Source organism: Phocoena sinus, chromosome 13, assembly GCF_008692025.1.
Source record: "Phocoena sinus isolate mPhoSin1 chromosome 13, mPhoSin1.pri, whole genome shotgun sequence".
Classification (NCBI taxonomy): domain Eukaryota; kingdom Metazoa; phylum Chordata; class Mammalia; order Artiodactyla; family Phocoenidae; genus Phocoena; species Phocoena sinus.
The window spans coordinates 38803273-38819731 of NC_045775.1; the positions used below are offsets into that span (position 1 = coordinate 38803273).

Genomic DNA, 16459 nt, shown 5'->3' on the forward strand with positions numbered 1-16459 from the left:
AAGCTGGCGGCGCCCAGGCCTGGGGCGGGGGCTGTGACAGCAGCTGCAGCAGCGGCGGCTGCTTCTGGACGCGTCCGGGCCGCTCAGCCGGAGCCCCAGCCCAGAGACGCCAGGCGGTGCGCTGGGTGCTGCGGCTGTTGCCCGCCGGCCGCCGCCCGGGCCCCCGCTGCCACCCGGGCCCCGGCCGCCGCTGCCGCCCGGGTCGACCCCGCCCGCGTGTGTGCCCCAGCCGGGACGCCGCCCCCGGCCGGGGCTCCACTTCTCGGCCTCACCTCCCATGACAGCGCCCGCTCGAAGATGGCTGCGAAGGGCGCGCACGGCTCCCACCTGAAGATGGAGAGCGAGCTGGAGCGCTGCCGCGCCGAGGGCCACTGGGACCGCATGCCAGAGCTGGTCCGGCAGATGCAGACGCTCGTCGTGCCCGGCGGCGGGGGCGGCCGGCGAGCCAGCCCGAACACCGTGCTCACCTCTGTGGACACCGGTGAGTGAGGGAAGGAAGGGGCCGGTTCACAAGCGCGGAGCGCGCGAAAGGCGCCTCCTCCAGGAAGCGGGCCCCGACTGCGTGGGGCCGGCGGTGGCTGCTTTCGGTATTACCGTTTCTACAGTGCTGGTCTTAGGAGCAACCAGGGTAGTAAGGAAGGTTCTTCTGCCCAAGGAGAAAACTCACACGCTTTGAGGAAAAGAGAGAAACGGTTTTTGCTCTCTGCCCTTTCGGATCATGTGGGCTGCTCCGACTGCTGTGAAATGGTGGTTTCGGCACGCATCAGATTGGGGCTTAGGCCGGACTCTTGTGCCGCCCCTGCAACCCCCATTCCGGTTCCTAAACTCCGTCAGGTGAAGGCTGTGCCTGTCTCTCCTTGCCCTCCCCCTCTTTCCCACAAGTCAAATTAACGGCGAAGCTCTGTGCACAGCCAGTATGATTGGGGGCTTAACGAGCGCCGGGTGGAGTGGTGGAGAAGTGGGAAAGAGGCCTGGTAAGCCTCAGTTTCTTCTTCTGAGTTCTGGCTCGGGACGCATCTAGCCCTGGCAGTCTGTGGCTTTAGCAGTAGGGCTGGTCTGGCTGGGCTGGGCTCTTGTGCTGGGGTTGGAAGGCACCCTGATGTGGCAGTGGGAGAACACCCCGCCCCAGTCTCCAACCTCAAACCTGTTCCTGGTGCCTTCAGCTCAGCCCTGAGCCCTCTCTTTGTGCGCAGCCAACTTTAGAGCCTTTGTGGAAGGAGGCAGGGAGTAAATAAATACAGATATAAAGAGTTTTAAACACTGCCCAGCCTGTGGAAGGCTCTGTGAGGAGACAGAATGATAACGATAATAGTAACAGTAATAGCTAACTCGCTCACTCACTGTGTGCCAGTGTACTAAGCACTGCAATCAACCCAGTTTCTCCCAACAACCCCATGAAGCAGGTGCTCTTGTTTGCCACTTACAGATAAAGAAACTGAGGCACAGAGAACTTAAATAACTTGATCATCCAGCCAATAAGTGGTGGAACCAGGATTTGAACCCAGGTTTCTGAGTACATCCTTTTAACCACTTGCACCATGACCTCTCCAAGGAGTATAACAAAATCCCAGCTTGAAGAGGTGACAAAATGGATGGGAAGGCGGAGGGGCGATCAGAGGGCAATTGCGTTAGATTATGGTGCTTAGAGGAAAAGAAGTTTTCAGGAAGCAGCAGAACTGGTACCGGCCTCTAACTCGTGCTGGGAAGGGCAGAGTGTTTGCCCAATGAGGAGGAAGGATAGATGGACATTGAGGGGGCTAGGTGGCAGGGATGGACAGTCGGTTTGAGGCTTTGAGGTAGGTCTGAGCGTGGCAGTGAGGGGTAGTGGCCAGAGCTAAAGATGCACGTTTGGTAGAACCTGATGAGACCCCGCCTTCCAGGGAAGGACAGATACATTTCAGGTTCCCCTTTGTCCCCTGTGTGGGGTGATGTGGTGGGGTGGGGCTGGTGAGGGTGGAATGGAAGATGACCCATGCAGAGGGCACTGGGGCCTGGTCAAGTGTGGGAATCTGGGTGAGGTTGGCAGCGCCACAGAGAAGCATGCTGGGCCCAAGACAGTAACCGGGGCCGCCTAGAGTCTATCCAGGGCTTTACTTCCTAAGCTGTTCTTTAGAGGTCTCAAGGAGGTTGAGTAATTCCTTGGTATTCTAGGATAAAAGGGTTTGGGGAGCCAAAAAAGCTAAGTCATTAGACCTAACAGATTCAATATTGTTAAACTGATCTTTTTTAACTGCAGGACTTCTCAGAGCCTTTAATATGCTCACCTGCGTATGATGTTCAAGCCGAGGTTAGAGTATAAATACCACATTTCTCAAACTTACTTTGACCGTACTCTATGAAGGATTATTGGGAAACACTGGTATGGCATAGTTTATAAATGGTATGGTATAGTTATAAAGTGCTTCTTCTATTTGAAAAAAACTTTTTTTGTAAACAGCCCTGTGGGGAGGGCAGGAATTATTGTCCCCATTTTAGACATCAAGGCCCAGAAAGGTCACATAATGAGTATGTGGCAGAGACTGTACCCAAACCGGAGTCCCTGACACCAGGTCTGCTAGTGACAGAGGGAGGAGTGTGGAGCCTGGGTTGGCTTCACTGTGGGAGCTGACTAGCACAAAGAGGGAGGCTAAGGTCAGTGGGGTCTCTTCTGCCAATTTTGGGGTTTGGTCCTCTGAGCGATTTTCTCCCATTGTTATTTCCAGATACATTTATCCCAGAACGTACACATGCCTGCACACACGTGCACACACAGACACACACAAGGAAGGAAAACAAATGACTCCCGAAGCCCATGCTTAGGGCATTTTTTGGATTGTCTGCTATTTTGGTTCTCTCTCCACTGGGTTCCTTGATCACTGGAGGGATCCAGGGCCTGTTTTTTTGAGGGGTTGTGGACACTGAGCCACCTGCAGCCCGGGAGGGAGATTCTTAAAAGTCCCACCTGGTGTGTTAGACTCAACGACCAGAAGCTTCAACATAATTACATAATTTGGGAGAGGTGAGGAAGGTGCTGAGGGAGGAGGACAAACCCCAGCTGAGCGCTATTTTACAGACAGAGGCCCTGCTGTATCTGTGGGATTTCCCAAAGAAACGAAGGATAGCCCCCAGAACATGGGTTTCACTCCAGGGAGCACAAGGGGAAGACCCAGCTGAAGGGGGGGGACCTCTTTCTGGTCTGGTGGGAGTAAAGGATCAGGAGATGCTCCCGCGGAAGGGGCCCCCTTTTCCTGTCTGGGGAGGCTGCTCCCCACCACCTGCCCAGGGGGAAGGTGGTTACTACTGTTTGTACATTTTCTTTCAGACTCACATCCGGTTTAGATTTGGTCAGGATGGAGCAGGGGAACTCCAGAGGGTGGCTAGCTGTAAAGGGTTTTGTTCACGTAAAAACAAAGAGCCCCATCCAAGTGGTTTAAAAAGAAACAAAACACTTTATTGAGAAAAGTTTCCAAAACGTCAAAAAAGTAGAGAGAAAAATGAATCCCATATACCCATCAACCAGTGTCAGTGATCACAAACTCCTGAATAGTTTTGTCTGAGCTACACCCTGGGCCGTTTCTCCCCCACGTTGCAATATTTCAGTATGTATTTATTAATAAACAAGAACTCTTTTGAAAAATAAAACTACCATATTTTTACTACAGCTCCCCCTCATCTAATTATTTAATTTTACAGTTTGTTTGCTAGAATGAGGATCCAAATAAGGCCACACATTGCATTTGGTTAATGGGTTGAATCTTTCTTTTATCCCCAACATTTTATTATGAAAAGTTCAAACATACAAAAAGTTGAAAGAATTTTGCAGTAAACACCTGTATTCCCACCACCTAGATTCGAATATTCTTTTACTATACTTGCTTAAATCACATCTGCTACTCTCTCCATCCATCTGCAGTCTCTCCTAATCTGTAGTCATCCCCTATCTTTTTTTTTAATTAGTGATTTTTTAAAAAAAAAACTGGAAATTGTTCTGAGCATCTTTTCAGTCGAAGTTAGCAGGAGTACATTTGGGGCAGGTGGCCTCTCACTAGTTTTGCCCTCTTCCTCCTCTTGCCACGGTTGGAAGGTCCCAGCCCTTTGCAGTCCTGTGAAGTGAGCAGCTGCAGAGACCACCGTGGCCCCATTTGACCCAGTAGGGAAGGGTCTGGTCTGAGCACCTGGCCTGCCAGCTGGAACCACCTTTCCTGACTGAATTGACAGGTGGAAGAATGGGGAGCACTGCCCTGCAAATATGGGTTCCAGGGAGGGGGCAGGTATCCTTGAAGTGGGTCCCTGTGAACTGGCACGCTGCGAGAGGCCTGGAGAGGGGTGGGAGTGGAGAGGAAGCTAGCCGCTGGAGGCCTCCTAAACAAGGTGGGGAGACTGGGCGGGCCACTAAGTGGGGACTTCCTTTGGACCTCTGCTAAGAGCAGAGAGCTGGGCTGGGCTGCCAGAATCAGGAGCCGGGCTCCCAGAGTCTGTTGCACTGTCTGGGAGGAAGGCCTTCCTAAATTAGCCCCAGCAAGGGAGAAGCTGGAACACTTTACCCAAACCAGGATAGGGAGTAGGTTTCATACGCTAGGATGATGAAGAGCAATCTGTTTTACCTTTGGAGAAGGATACGAAAGCCTCGATCCACCTGGATTCTTATTTAACAACTGAAAACCTAGAACCTTTCATTCCAAACTACCCTTCAGTTCCATAGACTGACCAGTTGAGAACAGTGGGATGGAAAATGTGGAGCAGGGAAGAGAGTTAGACAAGGAAGAAAAGAAAGTAAATTTCCGATATCTACTTGAGTGTATGCTAAACAGAAAAACAGAGAGACTGAGTTGGGTGTGAAGAGGGAGGGCAAAAAGGCTCTGGAGAAGGATCCGGAGTGTTAATCTACAAAACAGTCTGAAACTCACAAGTGTGTGGCAGTGAGAACTACTCTTATTCCTGTCCTTGGAATTACGATTCGCTTTTAACCTACTGTTTACAGCTCTTAGACTGTTCTTCATTTCCAAACTGTCAGAAGCTCTGCTCTGTGTGGGAGGTGGGGAAGAGGACTGTTCTTTGGCTGTGTTATGTTATGTGGGTTGTGACCATAACAACATTGCATCTTTATTGTCATCTATAAAATGGGAATCATTTCTACCTATCAGGGCTGTGCAGGTCAAATGATACTATATAATAAAGTACCTGGTACTCAGTGGGCCATCAGCAAATACCAGCCCCCCTTTTTCAGTAAAAGGCACTTTTGAAGTTTAGAGCAGTGCTTCTCAAACGGTCTGTGGTGAAGGCTCAGTTTTATGTTCTGGTTTTTTTTTTTTTAGATTCCCAATCTGTTGTGTTCTGATACTTTCTTAAAATCCATAAACTGGATTTTAAGAAAGTACCACCACCAATTTTTTAGTATTTGATTCAACAATTATTCTGTCACATGGTTATCAGCGTTTCTGAACATATACTCCAAATTTCTGCACTCACCCCGCGGGACTGGGTCACAAAGACGCACAGACCCACCCCAGCCCACGGACCACACGTGTTCAGAGGACATTTTGAGGAGAGGTGTGGGCCCTGGGGAGTATTTCAAGATTGAGGTTTGCCTAGAAGGAAGCTGGTTTCTCTTGGCATGAAAGGAAAGGAGCCCTAGGGAGCTCTGGGCGGGGCAGCTGGGTGGCGGAGGCGGGACCCGGTGGCCGGAAGGCTGGGCTGCAGACTGGCACCTGCAGACCGCGGGGCGGGAGCTGTGCGCACCGCTGCACCTGACGGCGGAGGGGCGGGACCAGCCCGGCAGGCGGAGCCTGGGGAGGGATGAGGTTCTGTGGGAAGGAGGAGGTTCATAGCTCTACCTCAGGTTTTACAGATGCAAAACAGATTAGAAGGGGACAGCCCATTGCCAAGTGGCCCACAGCTCAGGAATGCTGCTCAGGCACCCACTTCTAAGCAGCCCACTCCCCCTCCTGGCTGAGCTATTGGAAACGTAGAAGATTCCTTCTATTCTTGGGTCGATTTAAATTTAATTTTGACTAGGTAATATATTCACATGGGTCAACCTTCCAAAGGTACCCAAAAGTAACGAGTGAAAAGCCTCCCTCCATCTCTGCCCCCGTCCCTGTAAGGTAGAAAAGTTAGCAGATGTTCGTGTTATCCTTTTACATATTTTCATGCATAAACACACAGTGGTCCACTGTGTGTGCTCTACTTTCTAATCAGTTTATCTTGAAGTTCATGTCATGACAGCCCCTACAGAGCCTCCTCATCCCTTTATATGGTGGCATGGTGTCCCTTTTAATGGATATATCATGCTTTATTTAATCAGCCTTCTGTTGATGGACATAAAGTTTTCTCTGGTTTTCTGCTATTATAAACAGCGCAGCAGGAATGACCTTATATGTTGGTCGTTTTACACATACATGTTCGAGGACATCTGTAGGCGTGGGATTGCTGAGTCAGTGGGATGTGCAAGAAATAATTTTGATATATGTCTCCAAGTTGCCCTTTCTAGAGGTTCTACCAACTTCTGTCCCACTAGTGATGGATGATAGTTTGAACCATCATTTTTGGCCATTTCTTCCTAATGTTACTTTTAGAAATCATGAGGTAGGTAGCAAAGGATGGGCTACTAGGCTGTGACATCCATCTGGGCTTCCAGGATGCTCTCTGTGGGGAATCTCCCTTACGAAGAGAGACAATTATTCAGGGACATGCAATTTTACACCTGTGGCTTTGAGTTGTGAGCAAACTTCAGTGGTCCTGAGAGTAAGGAGTGAGTGGCATTCTGAGTAGGTCTGAGAATGCCATTCTGGCAGCAGGAAGAGCACTAGAGGACGTGGGATCGAGCACATGTTCCTGGAGGCATTTTGTTTTCTTAATAAATTTATGTATTTTATTTTATTTTTGGCTGCATTGGGTCTTTGTTGCTGCATGGGCTTTCTCTAGTTGTGGCAAGCGGGAGCTACTCTTCGTTGTGGTGTGTGGACTTCCCATTGCGGTGACTTCTCTTGTTGCGGAGCATGGGCTCTAGGCGCGCAGGCTTCAGTAGCTGTGGTGCACGGGCTTGGTAGTTGTGGCTTGTGGGTTCTAGAGCACAGGCTCAGTAGTTGTGGTGCACAGGCTTAGTTGCTCTACGGCATGTGTGATCTTCTCGCACCAGGGCTCGAACCCATGTCCCCTGCATTGGTAGGCAGATTCTTAACCACTGTGCCACCAGGGAAGCCCCCCTGGAGGCATTTTGGATGGGCACAGAACTCCCTGAGCCTCAGGGCTTCCCCATGGGGGAGTGGAAAGGATCCCATTACTCAGTTGCTATTTATTGGGTGCCTGTATTAAATGGTCCTTGCTCTGTTCGAGGGGGACAGGCCAGGAGCCTGTCACCAAGCACAGCCACCCAAGGCGGTCCTGAAACCACCCTCAACCTCAAACCCTGCACCCTGAGCAGCTGGATCCCACCCCACTCAGGTCGCCCCTGCCGTAGGTAGCAGGGATACGGTGGCTTCAGGATTGCAGTTTTCAGTGCTGTGGGGGAGACAGCAAAGTAAACCAAGCAGTATGAAATCATTAGCCAAGGGGTGAGGTCTGTGGACGAGCTAACGTGTGCGGGAACTCCAGAAAGTCCCAAGGATTGCCGTGCTACACCAGTAAATCTGCTTCCGGCCTTAACTCTCCTTGGTTGCTAGGTTATCCCCCTGGGTCATGCTAAAATACCTTAATAACAGAGAAAACCAATTCTGCTACATGGAAGATAGGAGCACCTGACAATGTGTTATTAAGCCAGCTTGTATATTTTTCCTCTTCAGTTGTCTGCAGGGAATTCCTTCCTTGTGTAAGAACTTATCACCTTGGAGCATGGGTGTGACTTTGTCCCTCAATATTTTTTTTTCCTTTTTTAAAATTTAATTTAATTTAATTTTGAATTTTATTTATTTTTTATACAGCAGGTTCTTATTAGTTATCCATTTTATACATATTAGTGTATACATGTCAATCCCAATCTCCCAATTCATCCCACCACAACCCCCCCCCCCACTTTCCCCCCTTGGTGTCCATATGTTTGTTTCTCTACATCTGTGTGTCTATTTCTTCCCTGCAAACTGGTTCGTCTGTAGCATTTTTCTAGATTCCACATATATGCATTAATATACGATATCTGTTTTTCTCTTTCTGACTTACTTCACTCTGTATGACAGTCTCTAGATCCATCCACGTCTCAACAAATGACCCAATTTCGTTCCTTTTTATGGCTGAGTAATATTCCATTGTATGTACGTACCACATCTTCTTTATCCACTTGTCTGTCGATGGACACTTAGGGTGCGTCCATGACCTGGCTATTGTAAACAGTGCTGCAATGAACACTGGAGTGCATGTGGCTTTTTGAATTATGGTTTTCTCTGGATATATGCCCAGTAGTGGGATTGCTGGGTCATATGGTAATTCTATTTTTAGTTTTTTAAGGGACCTCCATACTGTTCTCCATAGTGGCTGTATCAACTTACATTCCCACCAACAGTGCAAGAGGGTTCCCTTTTCTGCACACCCTCTCCAGCATTTGTTGTTTGTAGATTTTCTGATGATGCCCATTCTGACTGGTGTGAGGTGATACCTAATTGTAGTTTTGATTTGCATTTCTCTAATAATTAGTGATGTTGAGCAGCTTTTCATGTGATTCTTGGCCATCTGTATGTCTTCTTTGGAGAAGTGTCTATTTAGGTCTTCTGCCCATTTTTGAATTGGGTTGTTTGTTTTTTTAATATTGAGCTGCATGAACTGTTTATATATTTTGGAGATTAATCCTTTGTCCATTGATTCGTTTGCAAATATTTTCTCCCATTCTGAGGGTTGTCTTTTCGTCTTGTTTATAGTTTCCTTTGCTGTGCAAAACCTTTTAAGTTTCATTAGGTCCCATTTGTTTATTTTTGTTTTTATTTCCATTACTCTAGGAGGTGGGTCAGAAAATACCTTGCTGTGATTTATGTCAAAGAATGTTCTTCCTATATCTTCCTCTAAGAGTTTTACAGTGTCCTGTCTTACATTTAGGTCTTTAATCCATTTTGTGTTTATTTTTGTGTATGGTGTTAGGGAGTGTTCTAATTTCATTCTTTTACATGTAGCTGTCCAGTTTTCCCAGGACCACTTACTGAAGAGACTGTCTTTTCTTCATTGTATATCCTTGCTTCCTTTGTCATAGATTAGTTGACCGTAAGTGTGTGGGTCTATCTCTGGGCTTTCTATCATGTTCCACTGATCTGTGTTTCTGTTTCTGTGCCAGTACCATATTGTCTTGATTACTGTAGCTTTGTAGTATAGTCTGAAGTCAGGGAGTCTGATTCCTCCAGCTCTGTTTTATTCCCTCAAGATTGCTTTGGCTATTTGGGGTCTTTTGTGTCTCCATACAAATCTTAAGATTTTTTTGTTCTAGTTCTGTAAAAAATGCCGCTGGTAATTTGATAGGGATTGCATTGAATCTATAGATTGCTTTGAGTAGTATAGTTATTTTCACAATATTGCTTCTTCCAATCCAAGAACATGATATATCTCTCCATCTGTTTGTGTCATCTTTGATTTCTTTCATCAGTGTCTTATAGTTTTCTGAGTACAGGTCTTTTACCTCACTAGTAGGTATTTTATTCTTTTTGTTGCAGTGGTGAATGGGATTGTTTCCTTAATTTCTCTTTCTGATCTTTTGTTGTTAGGGTATAGGAATGCAAGAGATTTCTGTGCATTAATTTTGTATCCTGCAACATTACCAAATTTGTTGATTAGCTCTAGTAGTTTTCAGGTGGCATCTTTAGGATTCTCTATGTATAGTATCATGTCGTCTCCAAACAATGACAATTTTACTTCTTTTCCAATTTGTATTCCTTTTATTTCTTTTTTGTCTCTGATTGCTGTGGCTAAGACTTCCAAAACTATGTTGAATAATAGTGGCGAGAGTGGACATCCTGTCTTGTTCCTGATCTTAGAGGAAGTGCTTTCAGTTTTTCACCATTGAGAATGATGTTTGCTGTGGGTTTGTTGTATATGGCCTTTATTATGTTGAGGTAGGCTCCCTCTATGCCCACTTACTGGGGAGTTTTTGTCATAAATGGGTGTTGAATTTTGTCAAAAGCTTTTTATGCATTTACTGAGATGATCATATGGTTTTTATTCTTCAGTTTGTTAATATGGCGTATCACATTGATTGATTTGCGTATATTGAAGAATCCTTGCATCCTTAGGATAAATCCCACTTGATCATGGTGTGTGATCCTTTTAATGTGTTGTTGGATTCTGTTTGCTAGTATTTTGTTGAGGATTTTTGCATCTATATGCAAAAAATACTTTATTGCTAAAAATGCTAACCGTCATCTGACCCTTCAGTGAGTCATAGTCTCTGCTGGTGGAGGGTCTTGCCTCGATGTTGATGGCAGCTGACTGATCAAGGCAGTGGTTGCTGAAGGTTGGGGTGTCTGAGGCAATTTCTTCCAATAAGACAATAAAGAAGTTTGCCACACAGATTGACTCTATAGTCATCAGTGATATTGGTCTGTAATTTTCTTTTTTTGTAGTATCTTTGTGTGGTTTTGGTATCAGGGTGATGGTGGCCTCGTAGAATGAGTTTGGGAGTGTTCCTTCCTCTGCAATTTTTTGGAAGAGTTTGAGAAGGATGGGTGTTAACTCTTCTCTAAATGTTTGATAGAATTCACCTGTGAAGCCATCTGGTCCTGGACTTTTGTTTGTTGGAAGATTTTTAATCACAGTTTCAATTTCATGACTTGTGATTGGTCGGTTCATATTTTCTATTTCTTCCTGCTTCAGTCTTGGAAGGTTATACCTTTCTAAAAATTTGTCCATTTCTTCCAGGTTGTCATAGAGTTGCTTGTAGTAGTCTTTTAGGATGCTTTGTATTTCTGCAGTGTCTGTTGTAACTTCTCCTTTTTCATTTCTAATTTTATTGATTTGAGTCCTCTTTTTCTTGATGAGTCTGGCCAGTGGTTTATCAATTTTGTTTATCTTCTCAAAGTACCAGCTTTTAGTTTTATTAATCTTTGCTATTGTTTTCTTTGTTTCTATTTCATTTCTTTCTGCTCTGATCTTTATGATTTCTTTCCTTCTACTAACTTTGGGTTTTGTTTGTTCTTCTTTCTCTAATTCCTTTAGGTGTAAGGTTAGATTGTTTATTTGAGATTTTTCTTGTTTCTTGAGGTAGAATTGTATTGCTATAAACTTCCCACTTACAACTGCATTTGCTGCATCCCATAGGTTTTGGATCATTGTGTTTTCATAGTCATTTGTCTCTAGGTACTTTTTTTTTTTTTTTTTTTGTGGTATGCGGGCCTCTCACTGCTGTGTCCTCTCCCGCTGCGGAGCACAGGCTCCGGACGCGCAGGCTCAGCGACCATGGCTCACGGGCCCAGCCGCTCCATGGCATGTGGGATCCTCCCGGACCGGGGCACGAACCCGTGTCCCCTGCATCGGCAGGTGGACTCTCAACCACTGCGCCGCCAGGGAAGCCCTCTAGGTATTTTTTGATTTCCTCTGATTTCTTCAGTGATCTCTTGGTTATTTAGTAACATATTGTTTAGCCTCCCTGTGTTTGTCTTTTAAGTTTTTTTCCCCTCAGTTGATTTCTAATCTCATAGTGTGGTGGTCAGAAAAGATGCTTGATATGATTTCAATTTTCTTAAATTTACTGAGGCTTGATTTGTGACCCAAGATGTGATCTGTCCTGGAGAATGTTCTGTGCGCACTTGAGAAGAAAGTGTAATCTGCTGTTTTTGGATGGAATGTCCTATAAATATCAATTAAATCTATCTGGTCTGTTGTGTCATTTAAAGCTTGTGTTTCCTTATTAATTTTCTGTCTGGATGATCTGTCCACTGGTGTGAGTGAGGTGTTAAAGTCCCCTACTATTATTGTGTTACTGTCGATTTCCTCTTTTATAGCTGTTAGCATTTGCCTTATGTATTGAGGTGCTCCTGTGTTGGGTGCATAAATATTTACAATTGTTATATCTTCTTCTTGGATTGATCTCTTGATCATTATGTAGTGTCCTTCCTTGTCTCTTGTAACATTCTTTATTTTAAAGTCTAGTTTATCTGATGTGAGTATTGCGACTCCAACTTTCTTTTGATTTCCATTTGTCTGGAATATCTTTTTCCATCCCCTCACTTTCAGTCTGTATGTGTCCCTAGGTCTGAAGTGGATCTCTGGTAGACAGCATATGTGGGTCTTGATTTGTATCCATTCAGCGACCCTGTGTCTTTTGGTTGGAGCATTTAATCCATTCACATTTAAGGTAATTATCGATATGTATGTTCCTATTACCATTTTCTTAATTGTTTCGGGTTTGTTTTTGTAGGTCCTTTTCTTCTCTTGCATTTCCCACTTAGAGAAGTTCCTTTAGCATTTGCTGTAGAGCTTTTTTGGTGGTGCTGAATTTTCTTAGCTTTTGCTTGTCTGTCAAGCTTTTGATTTCTCCATCAAATCTGATTAAGATCCTTGCCGGGTAGAGTAATCTTGGTAAGATCCTTGCCGGGTAGAGTAATCTTGGTTGTAGGTTCTTCCCTATCACTTTAGATATAGCGTGCCACTCCCTTCTGGCTTGTAGAGTTTCTGCTGAGAAATGTTAACCTTATGGGAGTTCCCTTGTATGTTATTTGTCATTTTTCCCTTGTTGCTTTTAATAATTTTTAATTATATTAATTAAAATATAATTTTAATTATATTTAATTAAAATTTAATTATATTAATATGATTATATTAAATTATATATATAATATATTAAAATTATAATATAATTAATTATATTAATTAAAATTTAATTATATTAATTAAATTATAATTTTTAATTATATTAATAATTAATAATTTTTCTTTGTCTTTAATTTTTGTCAGTTTGATTACTGTGTGTCTCGGTGTGTTGCTCCTTGAGTTTATCCTTCCTGGGACTCTCTGCACTTCCTGGACTTGGGTGGCTATTTCCTTTCCCATGTTAGGGAAGTTTTCTACTATAATCTTTTCAAATATTTTCTCAGGTCCTTTCTCTCTCTCTTCTCCTTCTGGGACCCCTATAATGCGAATGTTGTTGTGTTTAATGTTGTCCCAGAGGTCTCTTAGGCTGTCTTTGTTTCTTTTCATTCTTTTTTCTGTATTCTGTCCCATGGCAGTGAATTCTGCCATTCTGTCTTCCAGGTCACTTATCCGTTCTTCTGCCTCAGTTACTCTGCTATTGATTCCTTCCAGTGTATTTTCCTTTCAGTTATTGTATTGTTCATCTCTGTTCATTTTTTAATTCTTCTAGGTCTTTGTTCTTTAATTCTTCTAGGTCTTTGTTAAACATTTCTTGCGTCTTGTCAGTCTTTGCCTCCATTCTTTTTCCAAGCTCCTGAATAATCTTCACTATCATTATTTTGAATTCTTTTTCTGGAAGGTTGCCTATCTCCACTTCATTCAGTTGTTTTTCCAGGGTTTTATCTTGTTCCTTCATCTGGTACATAGTCCTCTGCCTTTTCATTTTGTCTTTCTGTGAATGTGATTTTCGTTCCACAGGCTGCAGGATTGTAGTTCTTCTTGCTTTTGCTGTCTGCCCTCTGGTGGATGAGGCTATCTAAGAGGCTTGTGCAAGCTTCCTGAAGGGAGGGCCTGGTGGTGGGTAGAGCTGGCTGTTGCTCTGGTGGGCAGAGCTCAGTAAAACTTTAATCCGCTTGTCTGCTGATGGGTGTGGCCGAGTTCCCTCTCTGTTGGTTTTTTGGCCTGAGGCGACCCAGCACTGCAGCCTACCTGCTCTTTGTTGGGGCTAATGGTGGACTCTGGGAGGGCTCACGCCAAGGAGTACTTCCCAGAACTTCTGCTGCCAGTGTCCTTGTCCCCATGGTGAGCCACAGCCACGCCCTGAATCTGAGAAGACCCTCCAACACTAGCAGGTAGGTGTGGTTCAGTCGCCTATAGGGTCACTGCTCCTTTCCCTGGGTCCCGATGCACACACTACTTTGTGTGCGCCCTCCAAAAGTGGAGTCTCCCCTTCCCTCAGTCCTGTCGAAGTCCCGCAATCAAATCCTGCCAGGCTTCAAAGTCTGATTCTCTGGGAATTCCTCCTCCCGTTGCTGGACCCCCAGGTTGAGAAGCCTGATGTGGGTCTCAGAACCTTCACTCCAGTGGGTGGACTTCTGTGGCATAAGTGTTTTCCAGTTTGTGGGTCACCCCCCCAGCAGCCATGGGATTTGATTTTATTGTGATTGCACCCCTCCTACCATCTCATTGTGGCTTCTCTGCTGTCCTTGGATGTGGGGCATCTTTTCTGGTGAGTTCCAGCATCCTGTCAATGATTATTCAGCAGTTAGTTGTGATTCTGGTGCTCTCGCAAGAGGGAGTGAGCGCACGTCCTTCCACTCCGCCATCTTGAACCAATCTCTGTCCCTCATTTTAAATTCTGAAATTCTGGGCTTGTTCCAAGTCCTGGGAACTCCACCTCCTCAAACACTGAACTACAGAAAATAAACCCAAGGGGGCAGTTGGTGCTGTGACCATGGTAGAATGTGTGTTTTTTCTTTAAAGGCTGTTTTAAGTGCATAGAAACTATGTCTTTATTTTCTCAGATCCGAGCCATTCAAATGCTGGGTTGGGGGTGTTGGGTGGGTACAGGGGCGTGTACCAGTCTCCACATCTGCCGTGTTCAGGGGACTACTGTCCTCACATAGCCACTGTGATCCCTGCCCTGTTTTCCAGATGGCTTTGGGAAATTGCTCCTGGCCGAGGCCCTCCTGGAGCAGTGTCTGAAGGAGAACCACGCCAAGATAAAAGACTCTATCCCTCTGCCGGAGAAGAGTGAGCGGAAGATGAATGAAGCCAGAAACCATCTGAGCAGTATCCTGAATCACGGGAGGCTGCCGGTAAGTTGTAGACCCCCCGCCCACCCAGCCTGGAGCTGTCTCTCCTCTCTCCTGCCTCGTCTCTGCTGTGAGGACCTTCTGGGGTCATTTGGTCACCTGAGCAGCAAGTGTCCCTCAAGGGTTGGCCTGCCCTGTTCAGTACAGTAGCCACTAGCCACATGGCTTGTCCAAACTGAGCTGCGCTGTGAGTGTGAAACACACACTGGATTTTGAAGACTTAGTACAAAACGCGGAATATAAAAGAGCATCAATTCTTTATACTGATTACATATTCAAATGATAATATTTAGAATATATTAAATAAAATGTATTATTAAAATTAATTTTACCTATATTGACCTTTTTTAATGTGACTAGAAATGTTTACTAGAAAAATCTAAATTACACTTGTGGCTTGCACTTGTGGCCCAAGTTATATATTTCTATTACACAGCGTTTGGTTGACCTAGTTTGTGCCTGGTCCTTTGGCTTCTTTGAGCATCTCAGGGAAATAAAACCTCAGTGAATGTATGATCTAGTTGGAAACAGGCAAACGTTCTGAGTTGGCTAGCAGCGGAAGCACTCCATAACATGGCAAGCCAGTTCGAGTCCATGTGCACTTATTGAGCAACTACTATATGCAAGGCACTGAGGGGCAGTAGAGAGGGAAGTATAGTCACAGCTTTCTTTAGACCTTTACTGCTCAAAGCATGGTCCACCCACACGCAGTATGGGCATCATCTGGGAGCTGGTTAAGAATGCAAAATCTGATTCAGAACCTGCATTTTAACAAGCTCTCTTGGTGATTCTCAGGCAGTTTCAAGTTTGAAACTGTTCTCAATTACCATGTATCCTGAACTATAAAAGAAGTATGGGTATGTCATTAGAGACCCCAAGGGGAAATGATTTTTCAAGAGATGTTCCAAAGTAATATATTTCCTGACTTACATATTTTATTGCAACCTACTATGTGCAAGGCATTGTATTATGTACTTTCAGGGCAATAAAGATGAGTCCAGCATGGACCCTGCCCTCAGGGAGGTTGCAAGGCTACTGGGAAGATAGTCCTATTAAAAAATTATTCAAGGTGTACTGTGACACATGCTACAGGAGTAGCATACATGGGGAGGCAAGTCTGAGGGGGACACTCCCTGGGGTGAGGTGGGGAGTCAAGTCAGGATTATGATAGCACTGGAATTGGACCCATCTGGGGGCTGGACCTTGAAGGAGGTCAGGATATAGACATACACAGATAAGACAAGGCATTCCAAGCTACAGAAGCAGTGTATAATCAAAGAGCTCCCTTAGAAGAATTCCCTTAAAGTATGTCAGTTAGCAAGAGTGTAAGGGACTGGTGTGTAATTGGTGTAAAGGGACATTAGGGCGAGAAAGTGGGACTGGAACAGCAGGCCAAGAAGTGGGGGGGCGTTTTCTATAAGCAGTGTGGGGAGACTATACTGGAAGTTTAAGGTAACTGCGTTTAGACTCCTTGACAGGGATTATTGTAGCTCTGGGAGGTTTTGTCTCGGATTAAAATAGCTGCTTGACCCTGAGCCTGTCCCCTGATATCCTGGACCCTCCAATTCCTCATCTGCCAATCAAAATGGTTGGACTTGATTGATGGGTCTCAAGCTTTTCCCACCAAG

General features: G+C 45.1%; 1 protein-coding gene across 1 annotated transcript in view; it reads left to right on the plus strand.

Annotated features, from left to right (window-relative positions):
* The first annotated feature begins 225 nt into the window (after window positions 1-225).
* Window positions 226-16459, plus strand: part of TTC7A (tetratricopeptide repeat domain 7A) — a 122031-nt gene continuing 105797 nt past the window's right edge. Inside the window, exons 1-2 of the mRNA XM_032652056.1 lie at window positions 226-481; window positions 14671-14834. Coding sequence (XP_032507947.1) covers window positions 298-481; window positions 14671-14834 — 348 coding nt within the window. The 5' untranslated portion in view covers window positions 226-297. The remainder of the gene's footprint in view (window positions 482-14670; window positions 14835-16459) is intronic.